At 42.9% G+C, this 20,145-nt stretch overlaps 1 protein-coding gene across 3 annotated transcripts in view; it reads right to left on the bottom strand.

Annotated features, from left to right (window-relative positions):
• Window positions 1-16,883: 16,883 nt before the first annotated feature.
• LOC139695386 (RNA-binding protein 25-like) overlaps window positions 16,884-20,145 on the bottom strand; it is a 36,896-nt gene continuing 33,634 nt past the window's right edge. For all 3 annotated transcript variants that reach the window (XM_071594115.1, XM_071594117.1, XM_071594116.1), the window contains exons 15-17: window positions 19,238-19,395; window positions 18,963-19,109; window positions 16,884-17,901 (exon numbers count right to left, since the gene is read on the bottom strand). In XM_071594115.1, coding sequence (XP_071450216.1) covers window positions 17,809-17,901; window positions 18,963-19,109; window positions 19,238-19,395 — 398 coding nt within the window. In that variant the 3' untranslated portion in view covers window positions 16,884-17,808. The remainder of the gene's footprint in view (window positions 17,902-18,962; window positions 19,110-19,237; window positions 19,396-20,145) is intronic.

Genomic DNA, 20,145 nt, shown 5'->3' with positions numbered 1-20,145 from the left:
TCGGGGTTTGGGGGGGGGACTTTTTGGAGGGTGGGAATTTAGGGGAGGATTTTTATTAAGGGCGAAGGGGTGGTTTGGTGTAGAGAGATAATATATATGTGCTATATATATATACTTCTCTCTTCTATTTTTTCATACAGAGATCGGGGGGCAGGGGAGAGATGGAGCAAGGGGGCTGTGGAGGGTGAGGGGGGTTTTTCTGGGGTTGTTCAGGGGGTAAATCACCAAGTAACACAACCTACAACGAATGCGCCGGGGAGGATGTTTAAAGGGGGCCGAGGCGGGTTGGGGGGGGTTGAAAGGGGGTCACTTGACACGAGCACTCAACGGTGGCCACCTCTCCTCACGGGGGCGCCTTCATCCTCAAAGGAGAAGAGTAAAGACGGCGATGATGGTCGCCCGGTGGCTTCCTCCTCCTCCGCCTCCTCACCGCCTCCTCCTCCTTGCCCTCCACCTCTGCCGACTCCTCGTCCTCCGCCGCCACAGACAACACTACTCCGTTGCCGACAGAGCCACTGTCCCAGCGCCCGTCGCCATGTTGGACCGGCCGGGACTCTCGTGACGTCATTGCCATGGCAACTCCATCCGCCCTCCCCTCCCCCCGCCCCTACTTTCCGCGATTCCTCCCCTCTCGGGACACTCAAGAGGCCCGACTTCCTCTCCCCTCACTCGCCTTTTTCACTTCCACGGAGGAGGATCCTCTAGCGACGCATGCAGTCAGTCAGTCCTGTGGGGAGGAAAGAATAGAAAGGGCCACCTTGGTGCGGGTGGGAGAGGTACCGATTGACGTGGAATAATTGTGTATTTCCAAACAACCTTGTCCTCCCCCACACTAAGGAAACAAAATGTAACTCACTCCCCCACCCCGAAAAAACGTTCAGGATGAGTGCTTTGGATATGTAAGTATCGCCGGGATATCCACTCACGACGACACTATAACCCGATCCTTTTTGACACCCTTGCTCGGTTGAAAGCGAGTGGGAAAGTATTCCTCAGCACGTCGAGGCCGCCTGTGTATGACTCAGTCGACACACGGCAAGCCTGAAGACCTCCCCACCCCTCCCAACACAACACACACTTCCGAGAGCACCCTCCCTCCACTCTACCCCCTCAATCGTATACTTTACCCCTTTTAATTCCCAAAATCCCCTCCCGTCAAGGAGAGAGAGAGAGGGAGGGTTGTGTATGCATGAAAAATGCGACTGCCAGATATCGCACGAGGACAGTGCGGCCCCCTAGGCGGCCGTGGCTGGGACTAACACGCAAGCACCGGCACGCTTGGCGCCCCCTTCCCTCTCTCCTCTGTAGGGCAGCAGGGTGGGGGGGGAGGCAAAATAGGGTGCGGAGAAGGTGAACGGCTGAAGGGAGGGTAGGGTTGCGCCGCCTTCGATCTCCCGAAACCCCTTCCACCTCCACCGCCCTCTAGGGCGCCCCAAACCCTTTTTATCGATCGTCCGTACACAAGAAGGGAAGTGGGCGGTGGGGGTTAGGGGAGGGAGGAAGAAAATACCCCTCCGCGAAAGTAGGGAACGGGCTAGCCCGCTTTAACCTCCCTCCCTCCTTTCCCTCTCCCTCCTTCTCTCTCTCTCTTTCCCTCCTCCTATCTCTCCATTCTGACACACTCTTTTCCGGCGATCAATAAAACTATATCACGGGGCGCCCGGCGTTTCGCTCGGCCGCCATGGCGCCGGCGTCATCTCCCCTCCCCCCTTCCTTCGTTCCCTGAGCCATTGGAAAGAGGAAAAGTGCCGAGGGGTCGACGGAGACCGTCCAGAGACATCTAAGCGACGAGAGGGAGGAACCACGGGTATGGCAGCGACTCCCAGGTGAATTACGGCTGACAGAGGAATCATCACGACCCCACGTACGTATTCCTCCTACACACGCGCCAACGTTCCGCGCTCCTGCGTTATGGTAGCGCGTTCGCAATGCACCAAAATTCACAATTCCATTTTCACTGACATGATTAAACCCAATTCGTCAAACCCACTATCGAAAAAGAGCAAATGTGTAACTCTGTTAACGGAAATATGGCGACTAACATTTCTGTCTTTTTGTGATATTGGCCTCAAGAGAAAAACAGAGTGTCTCTTTTTTTTTAGAAATTTTAATTGAGCAGAATGATTCATTAAAATTTTTAATTTTATGGTAAGTTAAGAGAGTAACTGAAGGTACTTTGTAAACCCGAAAAGTTTATCTGGAAGACGTGAACTGATCAAATCATTATCAAATATATAATTTTTGAAAAACCAACATTGTTTCAGTTATCTGACCAAATAAACGTGACATACTTTTTGTAAGGTAGTGATGCAGGTATCATTTCGTAAGTGCGCCCTGCTAAGCAGTCAGTCTGTCGAAGGAGAGGTATCCTTGCTACACTGTTTCCCTGGACTCATTACAAGGTAACATATTTGAAATGGCATCGAATAAAATGGATGGCGTTGAATTAGTCCTCTTATCCAATAAAAAAAGCCGATCTACGAGGGTTGTCGGTGTAGTAGTAGTTTAACTTTTTGTGGTGCGTCGACAGCTGTGGTCATTTTGCACCACTGTCAAAAGGTTTATAACCTCAAACCCTAGTTAGAAATAGATAACTACATAAATTGACAAAAACATAAAAAAAACTAAATAAATAAAGATTTAGAAAAAGCCTAAAAAATAGAATACTAACACTATAGTTTTCCTATTAGGTCAGTAACCCTTAAAATTTTTAAAACTCTATTTTAAGAGTTAGGGTCATCCTCTGCAATATTACACAAATCACCCCCTATTTTAAAAGTGTCTCTAGCCCCCTGGTATTTTGTTGCACTGTGTTAGGATATGGTTCACCGTCAGGAGTAGGTCACAAATATCGCAGGAGGTTGCGCTTTTTCCTTCGTGAAGAGGTACGAGTGTGTCTGGGCACAGAGCCCTAACATCAAGCGCGTGATGGCGATCTCTTCCCTCCGATTTTTCCGGATGGAAGAGGGCCACGCCGAAACGAACGACTTTATTGCTCTCAGTTTTATTTATTTATTTATGTACCCTGCAATTCATCGCTAGGGTGTGTGGCAAGGAATATAAATGCATTATCATTCGTGGAAAATATTGTTAACCACGGATCGCTAAGCTTCCTTCCGCTGGCTCAATATTAAGTCCCGCAAGGCGGCCTTAAGGTCCTCCACAGGTACCAAAGTGGAACCTGTCTCGACGTTACCTAAGGCTTCCTTGGCTGCTTTGTCGGCTTTCTCATTTCCAGTAATTTGCACATGGCTAGGAGTCCACATGAAGGATACCCTTTTACCCATTTTCTGAAGAGAAAAGAGGATAACAGATAGCTGCGAATGGCTAATGAATTCTTTTATTTTTTTATTTTTATGTACCCTCACCACCACCGCTAGGGTGTGTGGCAGGGGGTGAATTCACACCAGAACAACTTTACCCAAACACGGCCCTACCGTGGTCGAACAATGTTATTTATTTTTTTTATTTGCATATACCCTGCAAGCCACCGTTAGGGTGCGTGGCAGGAAGTGAATACTCACCAGAATAATTTTACCCGAACATGACCCTACCGCGGTCGAACAATGTTATTATGATCCCCTATGGTTCGTGGAAAAAATGACATCTGAAATCTATCTGTTCTACACTTAATATCTGTAATTAATTTAGTATGATCTCTCCTATCGTAGCACAATGGGGGTAATAATACATTTTCAACATCACTGCCAAAGAGAAGTCCTTCCAATTTATGCAAGAGTACTTTAACATGTAATTTAACATTTTCTCTGACCGTGGTTCCTAACCTAGCCTCTCTAATTATCTAGATTTGCTACTAAGTTTATATTAACAACGTTTTACAAATCTAGCTCCTCTACGCTGCACGCGATCCAGTTCGGCAATTAATCCAACTTCATGAGGATCCCATATACTCGCAGCATATTCTAAATGAGGCATAACGAGCGAAAGGTAACTTACCTATTTCACCTTTTCATCACAATTACCAATTACTCTTCTAAATCCTAATTTCTCATTAGCTCGTCCACATATTCCACGTGTGTGTTTCACCCAGGAGAGGTCGTGAGTGAGGGTAACGCCCAGGTGTTTAATTGAGTCTACATATTCCATTTTGGAATATGTAGACTCAATTAAATTCATTTTGGAATATGTAGTTTGGTGTTCCCAAAGTATTAGGCTTTAGGGTAGGAATTTCTCTTTTTCCAAAACTTTATGACTACGCAGTTTTTTAAGCTTAATTTTAATTGCCAAGTGTCGTACCAGCGTTTTATAGCATTAAGGTCATCTGACAAAGCTGCTGTGTTCTCAGGATCACGGATATAACGGTAAACCACTACATCGTTGGCAAATAAACTTATCTTACTTGTGACTACGGAGTCAATTTCATCAATGTAGAGTAAGAATAAAGGAGGTCCGAAGACACATCACCGGGGAACACCTGAGTTAATATCGACTGCATTTGAGCTAACTCCATCTATCACTGCTCTTTGAAGCCGACCATTCAAAAAGTCTTTAATCCATCTTCGGATATTTTTATCTATTCCATATGCTTCTAGCTTTGCGAGCCGTTTACTATGAGGTGTTTTTCGAAGGCATTCTTAAAATCTAGAAAATTCGCGTCCACTGGAAGATTACTATCTCCCGAAATAAGAATATGATGAACCAAAAGCGCAAGTTGTCTCTCGCCTCCGATCTACCTTTTCGGAAACTGGTCTGATTTTTCATTACTAAATCCTGATAATTGAGGTGCCTCACGATCAAACTAGCAACTTTATGCTCCTTAACCTTGCACGAAATGGATGTGAAGGGGACAGGTCTGTGATTGCTCGGTTCCCCCTTGTCTCCGCTTTCAAAAATATTGTTGTTGCGTTGGCTGTTTTCCAATCTCTGGGGACCACGTGATCTACCAGCCACTTCTAAAATATTATTCCTAGATACAGCGCTATTTCCGAAGCTAGATCCATAAAAATATACGATCCGGTATTTCATCAGGCCCGGAGGATTTATTAGGTTTAATAGTTTCCAGCAAACGCGCAATTCCATTATATGAGATTTCAATTTTGGGCATCAGTTGACCGGCACGATTTGTTAAGCTATCGGAGGCATTCTGTGAGAAACTGGTGAAGACGCTTTGAGAGAATGAATTTAGTAAGTTAACCTTTTCCTAATTGCTGGTCTCTCTTTCGCCTTTATCATTTGAAAGTGAATTAACAGTTGACTTATTTCCCTGAACTTCTCTGACGTATGACCAAAGAGCTACAGGATTCTCTTTCGAAAATCCGCTAACCTGTTCCTTTTGAATTCGTTTAGCGCTTTCCGAAATTAATTCTTGGCACTCGCTCTAGATATCTTGTAATTATAAGTGATCTCATTCGTTTTTGTCGCTACTGATACCATCCCTAATATATTTCATTTTGGCATGAAATAGCCTTTTACGTCTCAATGCCTTTCTAAAAGCCCGGTTGTACCATCTATGTTCCGTGTTGTCTTTTATAAATTTTCCTGGGAATGAACTTGCTGACTATTGAGCCCGTGATCTCAAGGAAATGATTCCGCGTATCCTCAATATTTCGGTGGTTACTATCTTTATTGAAAATAGCAAATTGATTCTGTAGCACGCAATTTAGGCCACTGTAGTCCCCTTCTTAAAATAAGTAAATTTTCCTGTTAGGCTTCTTATTTCGGACCCCAAGTAGCGAAAACTTGGCATTTATAACCCTGTGGTCACTAATTCCTGTTACAGTTTCTATATTTAAGACTTTTTTGGGAGTATTTGTTGATAACAAATCCAGAATATTTTCCCCCTACTTGGTGAATTGACAAGTTGATTCAATGAGTTCAACGTAAAAGAATTTAACCGCGATTCGCAGATATCTTTGCCTTTACCGCCCGTTTTAAAAGTTCATGTGCTCAATTCAATAGGTTAGGTTTTAAAAAGTGTTGAGATAAGCGACTTGTTGGAAAATTATCGCTTGAAGCAGTATTTCCACCGCCATTCGCTCGCGAGGGCCTCGGTTGCAGAGAGTCCTCTTCAATTACCTCCGGCTTTCTTAGCTTTGCTGGAGGTGTAGGGGATGGTGTCTTTTCTCGTTTGATGTTTTTTGGTGAGCTCTTCTTAGAATGGTCTGGCAGACGAGAACGTGTCTCGTTGTCCACATTTTGTTTAGTCCCTTTTGCGGTCTTATATTTCCTTGTGTTTATATGCAACGTTTTCTTCTGGGTCGTCTGTCTACGTGGCAATGTTCCACTTTGGCAATGGGATGGACGCAACGGAAGCAAAGGACCCGGAGGAAGTTGGGGCGACTAGCGCCCTGTATTTTCTCCTTGCTTCCAAGTATGGGACCTTTTCGAGGGTCTTTATCTCCATGACCTTCGTTTCCTCTTTCATCTTCGGGCAATTACGGGAGGACATTGGTAGTACACTCTCGTAATGGACGCAAAGGGTTCCGAATTGTACTCTTTACCCTCGTGCGTTTCGTTGCCACGGCACGGGCAGGTGGCTTTGCCCTCACATCGCGAGGCGACGTGGCCGCAGCGTTGGCACTGAAAACAACACACTGGGTTGGGTATAAACGGCCGAACTGGAATCGAATCATACCCATTGAACCCTTTTATCTGGGAGCTTGTCTCGCGCAAATGTCAACAGCAAGGAGGTGCTGTTGACACTTTCTCCGTCGCGCTTTGTGGATAATCGGCGGCAATCGATCAATCCATGAGAAAACATTTCGCTCTTGATCTCGTCGACTTTCACGTTTAAGAGATCCTAATAACTAATGACTCCCCAACAGGTTTGCGGTGCACCTCCACCTTTATCGGAATCTCATGGAGCATTCCCATTGCCAATAGTTTATCGCTGTCTGTCGTTGGGGGTCTCAATGAGCAGTGTGCCATCCCTCTATTTCTTGACGCTCTTAGGATCGCCTCGTTCGATATCTGAAAGCACTCTTCGTATAAGGGATGGTGATACCTTTTTCAGGGTCTCTCCTGCCTTGACAGACGATATAATTAAGTTCCGTTTGCACGCGGCAGCGAAACAGTTCTCTCCCCCGCCCGCGTCCGGATGGGGTCTCTTGGGTGGTGGAGTTGTTTATTCCTCCATGCCAGCATTTGATTCATCCCTCGGCCTCCCCACCCACCACGAAGACACATCCGGGAAGCCGCTCCGCTTCATCGCAGCGGTCGCCAGGGATATAGAGCTTCAGGAGTTGTCTGTTTTGGGGTGGATATTCGATACTATTGCCCACGAAAACCCTTACATCGCCGACCTCCCTACGCAGACCCCCACAACCTTGGCACTCGCCACCGAAGCGAAAACGCGACGGAAGCCGATTGGCCGGGAGGGGTTAGCTCCCGGCCTCCCGTTTTCATTAAATTCGGGGCCAAGGATGGGTATCGCTACCCGGTCCATATAGGGTATCCTAATTCCTGCTGGGAACCAGTATCTCACCGTCCAGGATCCCCTTATCTCCCTTACGGGCCTCCGGGCACGGCAAATTCCTGGGCGGATCACAGGCCAGATGGTATGGCCGCACACAGACAGCAGGTCAACAGCACTGTCCGGACGCATCCTCTGATACCAGGGGTTTTGCTTTCGGGGTTTTCTCCCCACCCTTTTAGTCACCTCCTTCAACAAGCAAGGATGTCGCGGGAGTATTCACGATCGCCATACCCGCAGGGGGGGCTGGGTGAAACATAGATGGAGAATATATGAACAAGTTAACAAAAATCCTTAGGCTTCCGTGACGTCTATTTGATGGATTCATGCTGCTTCCGGGAATTGCCGTCGCGTAGGTGAGTTGATGGACATCCATCGTCAATCATTTCACCTCCGCGACGGTAATTCCCGGAAGCAGCATGAATTCAAGCTAACTAAAATTATAAAAGAGACGTTATTTCTTATTATTTCGTCTCAAGTTATCCTGATCACTAACAGTGTGGATATGAAAAAACTGCAAAAACTACTCAGGTTTTTGCCTCGAGACTCCATGGTAGCGCGAGATCACCGCACAGACACATGCAGATTCCGACTTTGATCCATTGGTTTAGATAGGGACGAAGTCGGAGTGCGATCCGAGGAAGACACTAAACAAGTCGCTGTTTATTCCGACTCAGTTGCAAACACTTTAGTTTGCATGAGTGAAAGTCTTTGCATCAGGCGTAGGTAATAACCAAGGCAACGACTTAGCGTAGAAACCAGGGCATACTTCCAGAAAGGCAAAATTTAGCCGAAAAACGAAGCGAGAGGGGCCTAGAGGCCCTTCTCCACCTGTTGTATGCATAAAAATCGCGGATTAAAAAGGGTGTTAAAATATGGGTGGTTAGACACGGATAAAACTTCACAAGCGTAATCACCCATCGCAAAGGTCCTTTGGTTTTCCAACGGATGCTCCCCTGCGTTTGCAGATACGGTTGGGACTGGGCTGGCCTTTCAAGGCCACCCAAGTAGTTGTTTTGGGTTTAGGGTGCGTCGACAGCTGTGGTCATTTTGCACCAATGTCAAAAGGTTTCTACTCTCAACATTTTTAAATAAATAGATCAATGAATAAATCCATAAATATTAAAAGCCAAAGGCAATAAAAAAATGATACCACAAATGTTAGTTTTCCCATTTGGCCAGTTATCCTTAAAAATATAAACACTCCATTTGAGGAGTTAGGGTCATCCCCTAAAATATTACTCAAATCACCCCATATTTTTAAAGTGTCTCTAGCCCTCTGGTATTTGTTTATACTGTGTCAAAGTATGGTTCAACGTCAGGGGCAGGTCACACCCTTCTCAGCGAGGTTGCGCCTTTCCTTCCGTGAAGTGGTATGAGTGTCCCATCCTCAAGCGCATGATGGCGACCTCTTCCCTCCGATTTTTCCGGATGGAGGAGGACCACGCCGAAACGAACGACTTTTTACGTATTGCCCTCTCTTTGTTGTTATCCACGGACCGCCAAGCTCCCTTCCACTGGTTTAAAACCAGGCGCCTCTAGGTCATTTATTTATATACCCTTAAAGCCACCGCTAGGGTGAGTGGCAGGGGTTGAATGCACACCAAAATAATTTTATTCGAACATGACCCTACCGCGGGCGAACAATATTATTATGATCCCCTATCGTTCATGGAAAAAATGACATCTGAAATCTATCTGCTCCACACTTATATGTCATCCACAGGTACCAAAGTGGAATCTGTCCCGACCTTACCTAGGGCTTCCTTGGCTGCTTTGTCGGCTATCTCATTGCCAGTAACTCCTTAGTTTTGGTTTAGTTTTTTATGGGAGGCGACCGACAGCTAAGGTCATTTGCGCCATTAGGGATGGATGGGAAAGGAAGGGTGGGGAGACACCCGGCGTCGGTATTAGCCTACTCTTGTCAAAAGACACAAATATGTCATCATGCATGTCATAATGGCATAATGTCATAATGGCAAATGTCCGCTACGACGGACGTAGTACTCACTCAAAGTGCTCTTCAGAAAGCACCTCAAGTAATGATCGGGATACCGCTGAAAAATGTTTGTTGTGTCCAGGATTTGAACCCGGGCCCTCTCGGTGGGAAGCCTGTACGTTAGCCACCGATCCCCTGCAATTAATTCCTACGTGGCCACGAGTCCACATGAAGAATACCTTAATGCCCTTTCTCTGAAAATAGGGTGGATGGATCACCTGAACTATCGTGTGCCTTGATAAGAAGACCGATATGGATTTCAGGGCGCTCAACAACGAGTCCGAGCAAATTAGGAAAGAGTATGTTATTTATTTTTATTTCGCTTGAGGCTACCCTGACTGCTATCAGTTTGGCAGCGAAAAATCTGCAAAAACCGCTTAGTTTCCTCAGGACTCAACCACCGCATAGGCACATGCTATAGGCACGACTTCGATCCATCGATATAGACAAGGAGGAAGTCGGAGTGCAATTTGAAGAAAACCCGAAGAGTCGCTGATATTTCAACTCAGTTGCGAACGCTTTAGTGTGCGCGGGGGACATGGTCTTCACAAGAGACTATGCAGGGAGAAACGGATGCCTTTCTTTGCGACCAGTCTTCCAATTTATTTAAGGTCTCGCCTGGACTAGTGGCGTTTACGAGTCGTGTCGACCGGCAAAATATGACTAGGTCGTCCACGAAAAGTGATGCCATCACCGATGCATTACCATTGAAGCAATCCGCCACGCCGTTGAATGCGATGGCAAAGAACTCGGATTTCCGGGCGGGGATTGTTTTCGCTTTCCAGTTCACGAATCCAGAAAAAAGTCTACTGGGAACCGGGAAAATCGACTTCTCGAACCGAGCTACACCCATATGAGAAATAAACGTACTCCTCATCATGTGTCTCTCAGAGACATTTTTCCTTTATATCGCTATCTTAAGTTACAATGCTGCAAGCTACCAAACATTCATGCGCGAAACCAGAACCAGATACAGGGTTCGTCCGGAAAATAAGTGTACTGAGCTCAGGAAAAAAAAATTATTACACTTTTACATATCTTAAGCTAATATTCCTCAAAATAGGACCCTTGTGAGTCGATACACTTGTTCCAGCGGCGTTCCCATTCCTGGAACGCTCCCGCGAAGGCATCATCGGGAACCTCTCAAAGACTCGTCGTCGACCTCTTCTCTGCCCTCCACGAACATCTTGTGCCACCGAAAGATCATGTTTCTGGACATGGCTGACTCCCCGTAAGCCTGGTTAAACATACCGACAGTTTCGGTAGACGATTTCCCAAGCTTTACCGCAAATTTGATGGAATAACGCTGCTCCAAAAACTTCGGCATCGCTTTCCGTGACGTGGGTCGAGTGTGGAGGTTCGCGTTAACAGAGCTCCTCACTACACCACAGCTCAGAGCCGACTGCCTTTTTCAGCGTCGCTCGCCAACATACCCCCCTCCAATCGCAGCCCATCAGAGCGGTGCTGGGCGCGCCTGGAGCGGCGCGCCCAGCCCAGGAGTCAGTACACTTATTTTCCGGACGAACCCTGTATCACACGACCAGCTAATTTTAGCTCTTGTAAATGGAGAACATTTCATCATTGAGAATGAAAAACTTGGTATTAATGCAGAGAAATATTTATTTTTATAGCCATGGATTTGACTACTAAGTCGTAGTAGTTAAGTTTTTAGGGTGCGACATAGCTATGGTCATTTTGAACCACTATCAAAAGCTTTAAAACCTCATTACTATTTTAATAAATAGATAAATTTAAAATTAAAAACCTCGAAAAAAGAATACAGCTTAAGTGCCTCCTTTGGGCGTTTATTTTAAAATTATATGTAAGGAGTTAGGGTCATACCGTAAAATATTACTTAAATCACGCCTTATTGCGGTTTTCGCTGCTATTTGACGGTTCAGGTTCAAAAGAACTAATTGACTTGATACATTTGTTTGCACTCAAGTTTCGTCCAACTTACAACACTAAACTTTCCAATATGTACCTCATTCAATTTTACCTACTTCCTTCCTCCCTTCATTCCGACCAATATCCTATCCTATTCCTGCCCCTTCCTCGCTCTTGTCTAACATTCTCCCCAATAGCCATTCCCAATCAGTATGCTCTGCATCCATTTTTCCTGTCTCTTTTTTAATTCTCCGTGCAACCCGCACCTTCCCCGCCATACCTAGCACATAGATATTTCGGATACTTTGGTACACTGCAAGCCACCACTAGGGTATGTGGCGGGGGATGAATACAAACCAGACCCGCGTGTGACACAACCACGGTGGGACACGGTATTCCGATCCCTTATCGTTCGTAGAAAAAATGGCATCTTAAATCTCCCTCTTCTACACTTCATCTCTCTTATTTTGTCGACATGATCTCCCCTACGGTAGAACAATGGCGGTAATAATACATTTTCAACATCACTGCTAGAGAGACATCTTCCAATTTACTCATTACATTTAATCTGTAATTTAACCTTCGCTACGTGAGTGATTCCCAGCCTAGCTTCTCTAATATGTTGGATACGCTACTAAGTTTTTCATAACAGCGTTATATAAATCTAGCTCATCTACGCTTCACACGATCCAATTCGGCAATTAATCCAAATTCGTAAGGGTCCGATATACTTGTAGCATATTCTCAATGAGGCCTGACCAACGACAGATAACATTTCTCACCACATTAACCAAGTACTCTTCTAATAAATCCTAAATTTGTTAGCTCGTCTACATACTCCCTGTATGTGTTTCACCAAGGAGAGATAGCAAGTGAGGGCAACACCCAGGTATTTCATTGAGTCTACACATTCCATTCCGGTGCTCTCGAAGCATTAGGCTTTCGGGTGGGAATTGCTCTTTTTCCAAAAAATTATGACTACGCACTTTTTTAAGTTTAATTCTAATTGCCAAGTGTCGCACCAGAGTTGTATAGAGCTAAGGTTATCTGATAAAGCTACTGTGTCCCTGAGTCACAGATGGTATTAGTCAGGGTTTACGGGTGCGTCGACAGCTATGGTCATTTTTAAAACTTTAAAAACCATTAGCTTTAAAACCATAGATAGATAGATAGAGGTCTTTATTTGGGCGAAATTGAGACCAAATGGTCCCTTAAAACCATAACTGCTAAAGAAAAGGGTATCACAACTTTTTTTTGTTCGATTAGGCCAGTCTCCCTTTAAATGTTAAAACCTTATTCTAGGAGTCACGGTCATCCCCTAAAATACTAATCAAATGACCCTTTATTTTAACAGTATCTCTAACCCATTTGTTGCACTGTCTCAGGATATGACTCACCGACAGGGACAGGTCACACTTTTCGTAGCGATCGCTCAGGCAGTGGAAAAGAACACGCCCATATCCTCAACACTGGTGTTCCCACGTGAAGGACTAGGAGAAGGCATGAATTCGCGTCCTTAGCTGTTTTCTCTAGCCGGTGACATTCAAGTTTTTGTGCACCACCTACGATAAAATAATAGCTTATGGTGTATCCTTTATGGTCCTTGGTGTACATGCCTACATGTTGATTTTCGCACGTTCCCTAGAGTTTTCTAGCACCTGGAGTTCTATTTTCGGTATGAGTAGACACTGTGGGTTTCTTTAATGCCTACGATACGACTTGGGCGAATGAACGAGGCAAAGTGTGGCCATTGATTTCCCTCAATTTTTCCGCGCTTCGAGGTATGGAACTTTTTCTTGAGTTTTGGTTTCCATTATATTTTTCCTCACGCATTTTGTGGCATTAACGGATTATACAGGATGTGTTCCCTCGCATCTGGCGTCACAAATCGTCCCATCATGTTCCTTTTTGCCGCGACGTGGACATGCGGGCTTGCCCTCATATCGATGAGATATATGACCAAAGCGTTGGTATGTGAAGCAATGCATAGGGTTCGGGATGAACGGTCGCACTGAGACGCATCGTACCCGATAAAAACCTTTTCAGGGATCTGGTCTAAAGATCATTTAAGAACTATTGAGGTAGTTTTGTCTCGCTGCTCCTATTCATTGTCAATCGACGTGCGTCAATGGGTCCTTGAGAAGCCATCTATTTCTTTTACATCTTCGATGTCGACGTGTAATAGTTCGAAGTGCAACATAACACCCAGACGTGTTGAGAGTTTTATGAACTTCGACATGTACGGGAATGGTGGGTAGCATACCAGTTGCCAATAGACGGTCACATTGTTTCCTATTCTGTTTCAATTAGGAGTGTGGTATTGCGCAGCTTTTTGACTAACTTCGATTCTCCAGGTGTCAAATTAAATAGGACTTTATGTATTAGGAAGGGGGACACTTAAGCAAAAGATTCAACTGCCTTCGAAAACCGCATGGCTAAATATTTATTGCTGGAACTTACTACGGTGTCTCCTAAGTCCGCGTCCGGATGGGATATTTCGAGTATTGGAAGTATTTTCCTCCAATACAATAACGAGATTCATCCCCCGGCCTAGCGGCAAAATCGGAGCGGTCGCCCGGACTAACTAGAAGGATAGAGCGCTTCCGGAGTGGTTGCCTGTTTCGGGTTAGGATCTTCTATGCAAGGGCCCACCAAAAACCCTTGCACCTACGCATACTCCCCCTCCCCCTTTGGCACTCACCACCGGAACGAAAGCGGGACGGAAGCCGATTGACCAGTGGTGGCTAGCTCCCGGCTGCCCGTTAACGCGAAATCAAGGGAATATCACTCCTAGGTCCACACGGGCCATCCGAAGCACGGCTGGGAACCCGAAATCTCACCGTCCAGGACCTTCTTCTCTAGCTTACGGATCACCAGGCACGGCAAACACTCTAGTGGAACTCGGGCCAGATGTATGGCTGAACAACACGACAGCAGATCCACTAGGCAGCCTTGGACGCATTCCTAGCTCACTGGGGGATTGTTTTCGGGGTTGTCCCCCCGCCCTTTTAGTTGCCTCTTACTACAGGCAGGAATATTGCGGGAGTATTCTCATTCTCACAACCACAGGGATAAAATTGAGTTTAAGCTTTGTCGGGACTGCTTAGATGATGACCCGCGTAATGGTCGGCCAAAATTTTCCACGACCCCAGAAATTATTGCAAAAGTGCATAACGGGATCATGGAGGATCGCAGACAGTATAAGTGCGAGAAATTGCTGAAGCCGTAGGGATGTCATCTGAACATGAATATCACAGACAAATTCCAAAGAAACTGCGGGAGATGCCGCACCAGTAACTTTTAACGGAGTCATCCGCTAATGTGCATTTCAATGCAACTATTTCAGAGTGTAAAAATCGTTCGCCTTGACTGGGATACGAACCCAGATCCCTCAATATCCGGTCGAGTGCTTAAGCTACCGCGGCGTCCTCTTAAAGGCGTCCTCCTCCCAGTCAAGGCGAATGATTTTTACACTCTGAAATTGTTGCATTGAAATGAATATCACAGTTTAACAGTAGAATTGGAGTAGTAGTGTTTATGGGAGGCGACCGACAGCCAAGGTCATTTGCACCATTTGGGATGGATGGGAAAGGAAGGGTGGGGAGAAACCTGGCGTTGGCATCAGCTTACTCTTGTCCAAGGGGTCCCCAGTTTAACGTCCCATCCGACGGGCGCTGTACTCACTCAAAGTGCTCTCAACAAAGCATCTCAAGAAGGGTTAAGAATAGCACTCAAAAATATTTATTGTCTCCAGGATTTGAACCCGGCGCCTCTCAGAGAGAAGCCTGCACATTAGCCACTGCACCATGTCGGTCCGAGTCCTCAAGCATCAACCTCTTTGCCTTCACATTGTGGAGTAGAATTGGATATGAGACAATTATCTGCTGGATGTGTCTAGCACTCTGGAGGCAGGATGAATAACGCTAAAGAATGGAAATTTCTCAACTATGTTTGACCAGTTTTAAGAGCAACCAACAAGATTTTCCACATTGGTTTGCTTCCACAGATGATACTTGGATCCACTACTATTCCCTTAAGACTAAACAGAGGAAATGTTGATTCGCCACCACCAAAGGAAGCTAAGGCCATACAGGTGATGATTTCAGTTTTCTGGGATGCAAAAGGGATTCTGCAGACATTATTTTCCCACTGGACAATAATACTATGCTAACCTTCTGGACCAACTTCAACAAAAGATACACAAAAAAGGCCAGGTTTAGCAAGGAAGAGAGTCGTCTTAAGTCAAGACAAAGCATGCCCTCACACAAGTGTCTTTGGCCATGGCAAAAATAAGTGTACTAATGTACCTTTTGTTGCCACACCCACCTGATTTAGCAGCATCTGATTTTGATCTGTTCTCAGCTCAAAATTTCACTCAGTGGATGGAAATTACCTTCAAACAAAGAACACACAGCTGAAGTAGATGGGTATTTTGCAGGCCTGAAGGAATAAATTTTTGCAATGGGATCAAGACATTTTAACATTGCTGGATAAAGTGCATTAGAGTAGAGAGAGGACATTGAAAATTCAAAAGTTTCACTGTGATAAATAGTTTATTTCAACTGCATTATGAGAAATTTTCTATTTAACATCGTAATATGTATGAACTGGAATGTAGAGGAAGAGCTTCAGTTCCATTTCCAATGATCTCTTAGAGCAAAATCAGGTTGTGACCGATTTGTTTCCTTGGATTTGCATAGTCAAACATTTTTTCAAAACTCCCTTTGCCACTGCCATTACATAAAGCCAAAAATAAGAATGCTAATGACATTAATCATGCCCTTTGTTAAAGATATTGTGAACTGGATTTGCATGTTTTAAGGGTACATAAACATCTGATGAACTTCACAATTTGTTAATTGAAATTTAATCTAAGAGGGCATGCCCTCCAGCATCATAGAGATCAAACCTCATCAATAGGTTGTCCCTTTAATGCATATCCATGAAATCAAATAGCAAATGAAAAATACACCAATCAGGTTATATTTATGTAATTTTTGTCTGTGGCTAAATGTTCTGAAATCAAGCGTAAGAACAGAAATTTGAACTGAACTAAAAACAGGAATTAATATATCTGCCACTACTTTCTAAGGTAACAAATAATAAGTTCCTATAATGTTTTTAGTTTTTGGCTGGGATGGGATGCAGTTAAGGGGAACTTTTCTATGTAAAACACTTTTCCAAAAAATAACAACTACTTAGTAAGCCAACTAAGCACTAGCATGCCAATCAGTTTTTGCCGTGAATTTGCAATAAATTAACCACTCTTCAGCCATTAGAAAATAATAACAATCCAAAGCTTAAATAAGAACAACAGCTGAAATTATTCTCCATTGCTTTCATTATACTGGCATTTTAAATATTTCATTGTACATCTCAATCCAAAGCAGGTCCTTATTATACAAATTTGCTACAAATCAAAACATCCTATATTTTTGGCAGAATTAACAGGCAAATTTGAATTTGTATTACAATGAGTTTATAAAAAATATTACAGCCGCTAACCTTATTAACTTGGTTAACCTCATGCTGGTCTCTTCACAGAAGATATAAACTACACAAGGACAGGAGATATGATGTTTAATATCATTTTACAGATTTTGGAGTTCACAACTAATTCAGTTGATCAGCTGACATTTAGTTTTAGAATTTATATTTAGAGTTTTAGAGTTTATATCATAAAAGATTTCTGGCATATACCAAACATTTTAGAACATCTGACAGTTTAACTTGATTTCTGTCATATTCACTATGATTGTAGAGAAGACATCATGCCAAAGGCAAACATTAATTAAAAATCGATATAAACCATTCTTGAGGCACAAAAATCACGGGAAAAATTTATTGCTGAACATTAGAAAAAACTTTTCAGAAATTTCCTTAGGAAATAGATGTATATATTAAGGCAATCGAAATTCATATTTACAATCAACACTGGATTAAGAACCAAAGAAATGCATAAAAATGTGTAACGATGCTATGACAAAATAATAAAACGATAATCAGCCATAATTTCCCTACTCAGCATATTAATACTTTAGTGGCATGGGAAGCTGGGTGAACAAAACATAACACAATCAGACTTCTGAAAACATAATTCCCAGCACTGATGTGTCCCAACTTAAAACAATGAGAAATAAGTCCTCATAATCAGCCAGAAACTCATGATTAGCTCAGTTCTGAAAGATTGGCATGTATTTACAAACCACACACTTAAGCATCATACTATCATCATAAACACCTCCGGACCTGATGCAGTCATGAAATGTAGTCCACAATAAGTTCACCACTTCATTCCTATCACTCAAGATGTAAATACATTGCTTACCTCTCACTCATGACCCCAAATGAAATTTAACGGAACATGACTTTATAACAAGAAGCAAACAAATTCTTAACTTAAGTCCTGATATGAACCCAACATTTGCATGACTATTCAATCTATACACATTCTATTTAATGTTTTACCACTCACTCTGTATCACTTGCATCACTTAACTAAGCCAAGTTTCTTAGCTTCTATTTCATAGATTAAAAGTCGCCACATTTTGACAACAAAAACTTCTGCCTCTTCATCAAGGACCTGTAAATAAATTTGAAACCAACATTAAGCAGTAACACTGACATGCTGACACAGGAAGCAACTTATACATATAACAATAATTAAAATATTATGGCAGAATTTATTCACCTTTCCTTAAATAGTTGGGAAAACACCTTGGCACATTCTGTACCCAAGTGCCACAGTAAATGTGACTCTAGTATAATCATGGTCTGGGGTGCAGAGGCAATTAATCTATTACTTACTCAGAATAGTGGAATTTCGATATAAAAAGTAGGACGCATAAGGGAACTCTAACACATGAAGAAATGTTCAAGGTTGCCTATTATATTACTGAATGCTGATTCTTGATGATTGTTCCTCAAACTACACCCGAGCTGCAGGGAAATGCTCATATTCTTCTACTTTCACCAGAAGTATACATTTAAGATATGATATAAATTGAAAACAATTCCAAAATGAGTTACTTGGAATACTTATAAACAATTGTTATTCCCACTATTTCAGTTTTCAATATTCTTCACATACTCCTGTGACAAAATGCTGTTTAAGGAACATATTAAGTTTAAAAATAAAATTTACTATTCAGAGGGCTTCAATCAAAAATTTGCACTTGCATAGATTTCTCATGATAGAGTTTATCTTCATTCAAAATTAAAGTATATAAGTACAGCTGCAAATTTAAATAAAGCTTCATTTGCTTACCATGACAATATTGTCAGCTCGAAAAAGCTTTTCATCAATGCAAAAGAGCTGGCATGACGTTTTTAATACACATTGTCAAAGGTTTGCTGGCAATGAAGCTCAAATAAACTCCAAATTCATTTTCCAACTTTTTAAATAATTCCCTGACAGGCAAAAAAATTAGTTACAAGTTCAAGGAAAAGAAAAATAGAGGAACCTTTAAACTTGAAATTGATCGAAAATAATGTGCAAAATTGAGAAAAATCAAAATTACGAGTGCAAAATCAAAGTTTTACTAAAGCAAAAATATCCCCTTACCACTCTGGAATAAAGGATGTGGTGAGTTTATTGTGACAACTACATTCATACCTAAATAGACGATCTGATTGAATATTTACCATTTGTACATCATCTAAAATTCCCTGAGGAGCACTGCCAGCCAACACCTTGGAACAAATGAAGTCTACTAGGGTGGGTTCTGGTTCACCAATGTATTCAATGATTTTCTTATTTATCCACGGTCGTATCCTCCTTTCCATTAATTGCTGCAAACAAGAAAGAATATAACGCAATGATCGAATGAACGATGTTGAAAATGACTCATTCATTGATCATTTTTCAAATGTCAATTTGAAATCATTTTTCGACTTCAAAAATAAAATTATAAACTCACATTGTCGACAGCAGCCCAGTCTAGTTGGAAAGCAAACAATGCCTCCTTCTCCGTTGGTATTTTTTCTATTAAAGTTTTTATGTGCTTCCTCTTTTCTTCCTGTGACTTGGCAATATCTTCCTTCTTTTCTTCCTTCTTCTTCTTATCATCACCATAATCTAGAATACCAAACACATTAAATAACAACAAAGTCAATAATATCTAGCACAAAAACACTGCACAATGAAACAGATCAATTAAGTATAAATGTATGAGCGCAGTAAGAAGCGCATATGTACAATGATATACAGGGTACGGCAGTTAAATCTGGACAAATGAAACTTTTGTCTATAAGGAAATGTATTAAATAAATAATAAATGAAAATCCTTTTACATACAAGTATTGGTATCTGTCTAGAGTAACATTATTCAAGAGCAACATTATTCAAGAGTAACATTATTCAAGAGCAACATTATTATTATAACACATCTGTCAAGAGTAACACAATGGGTGCCTCCATCGCATCTTGCCCTGAATCGATCACACGCACTCTTTGAAACAGCACTGCCCATATTCACGAATACTGCTACGATAGCAGCTCCTAGAGATGACACTTTAGGGTACCTCGTCTTATTGGCAACTCTTTCAACTACGCTCCAAACATACATACTACCTTGATCAAAAAGTTCCCGGAATAACCACCGTGTGGCGCTCCCATCGTTCCGATTTGAGTTCTGTTTTTTTTGTTAAATTGGTACATCTGTTGTTGATATTCCCTTTAAATCTTAGTGTCATAACTTGACATTTGCAAAAGTTACGGTCGGTTTTCGGTATGTCCATCAGTGCTTCCTGCGATTTTTCCATTACTTCCTCTCGGCTGCTAAAACGCGTTCCCCGTAATGGTTTTTTAACTCGATTGAACAGAAAG

The sequence above is a fragment of the Hetaerina americana genome, unplaced genomic scaffold, assembly GCF_022747635.1.
Source record: "Hetaerina americana unplaced genomic scaffold, ioHetAmer1.1.p SCAF_6, whole genome shotgun sequence".
NCBI lineage: Eukaryota > Metazoa > Arthropoda > Insecta > Odonata > Calopterygidae > Hetaerina > Hetaerina americana.
The sequence above is the reverse complement of the archived record's forward strand: the minus strand, read 5'-3'. Positions and strand labels throughout refer to the sequence as shown.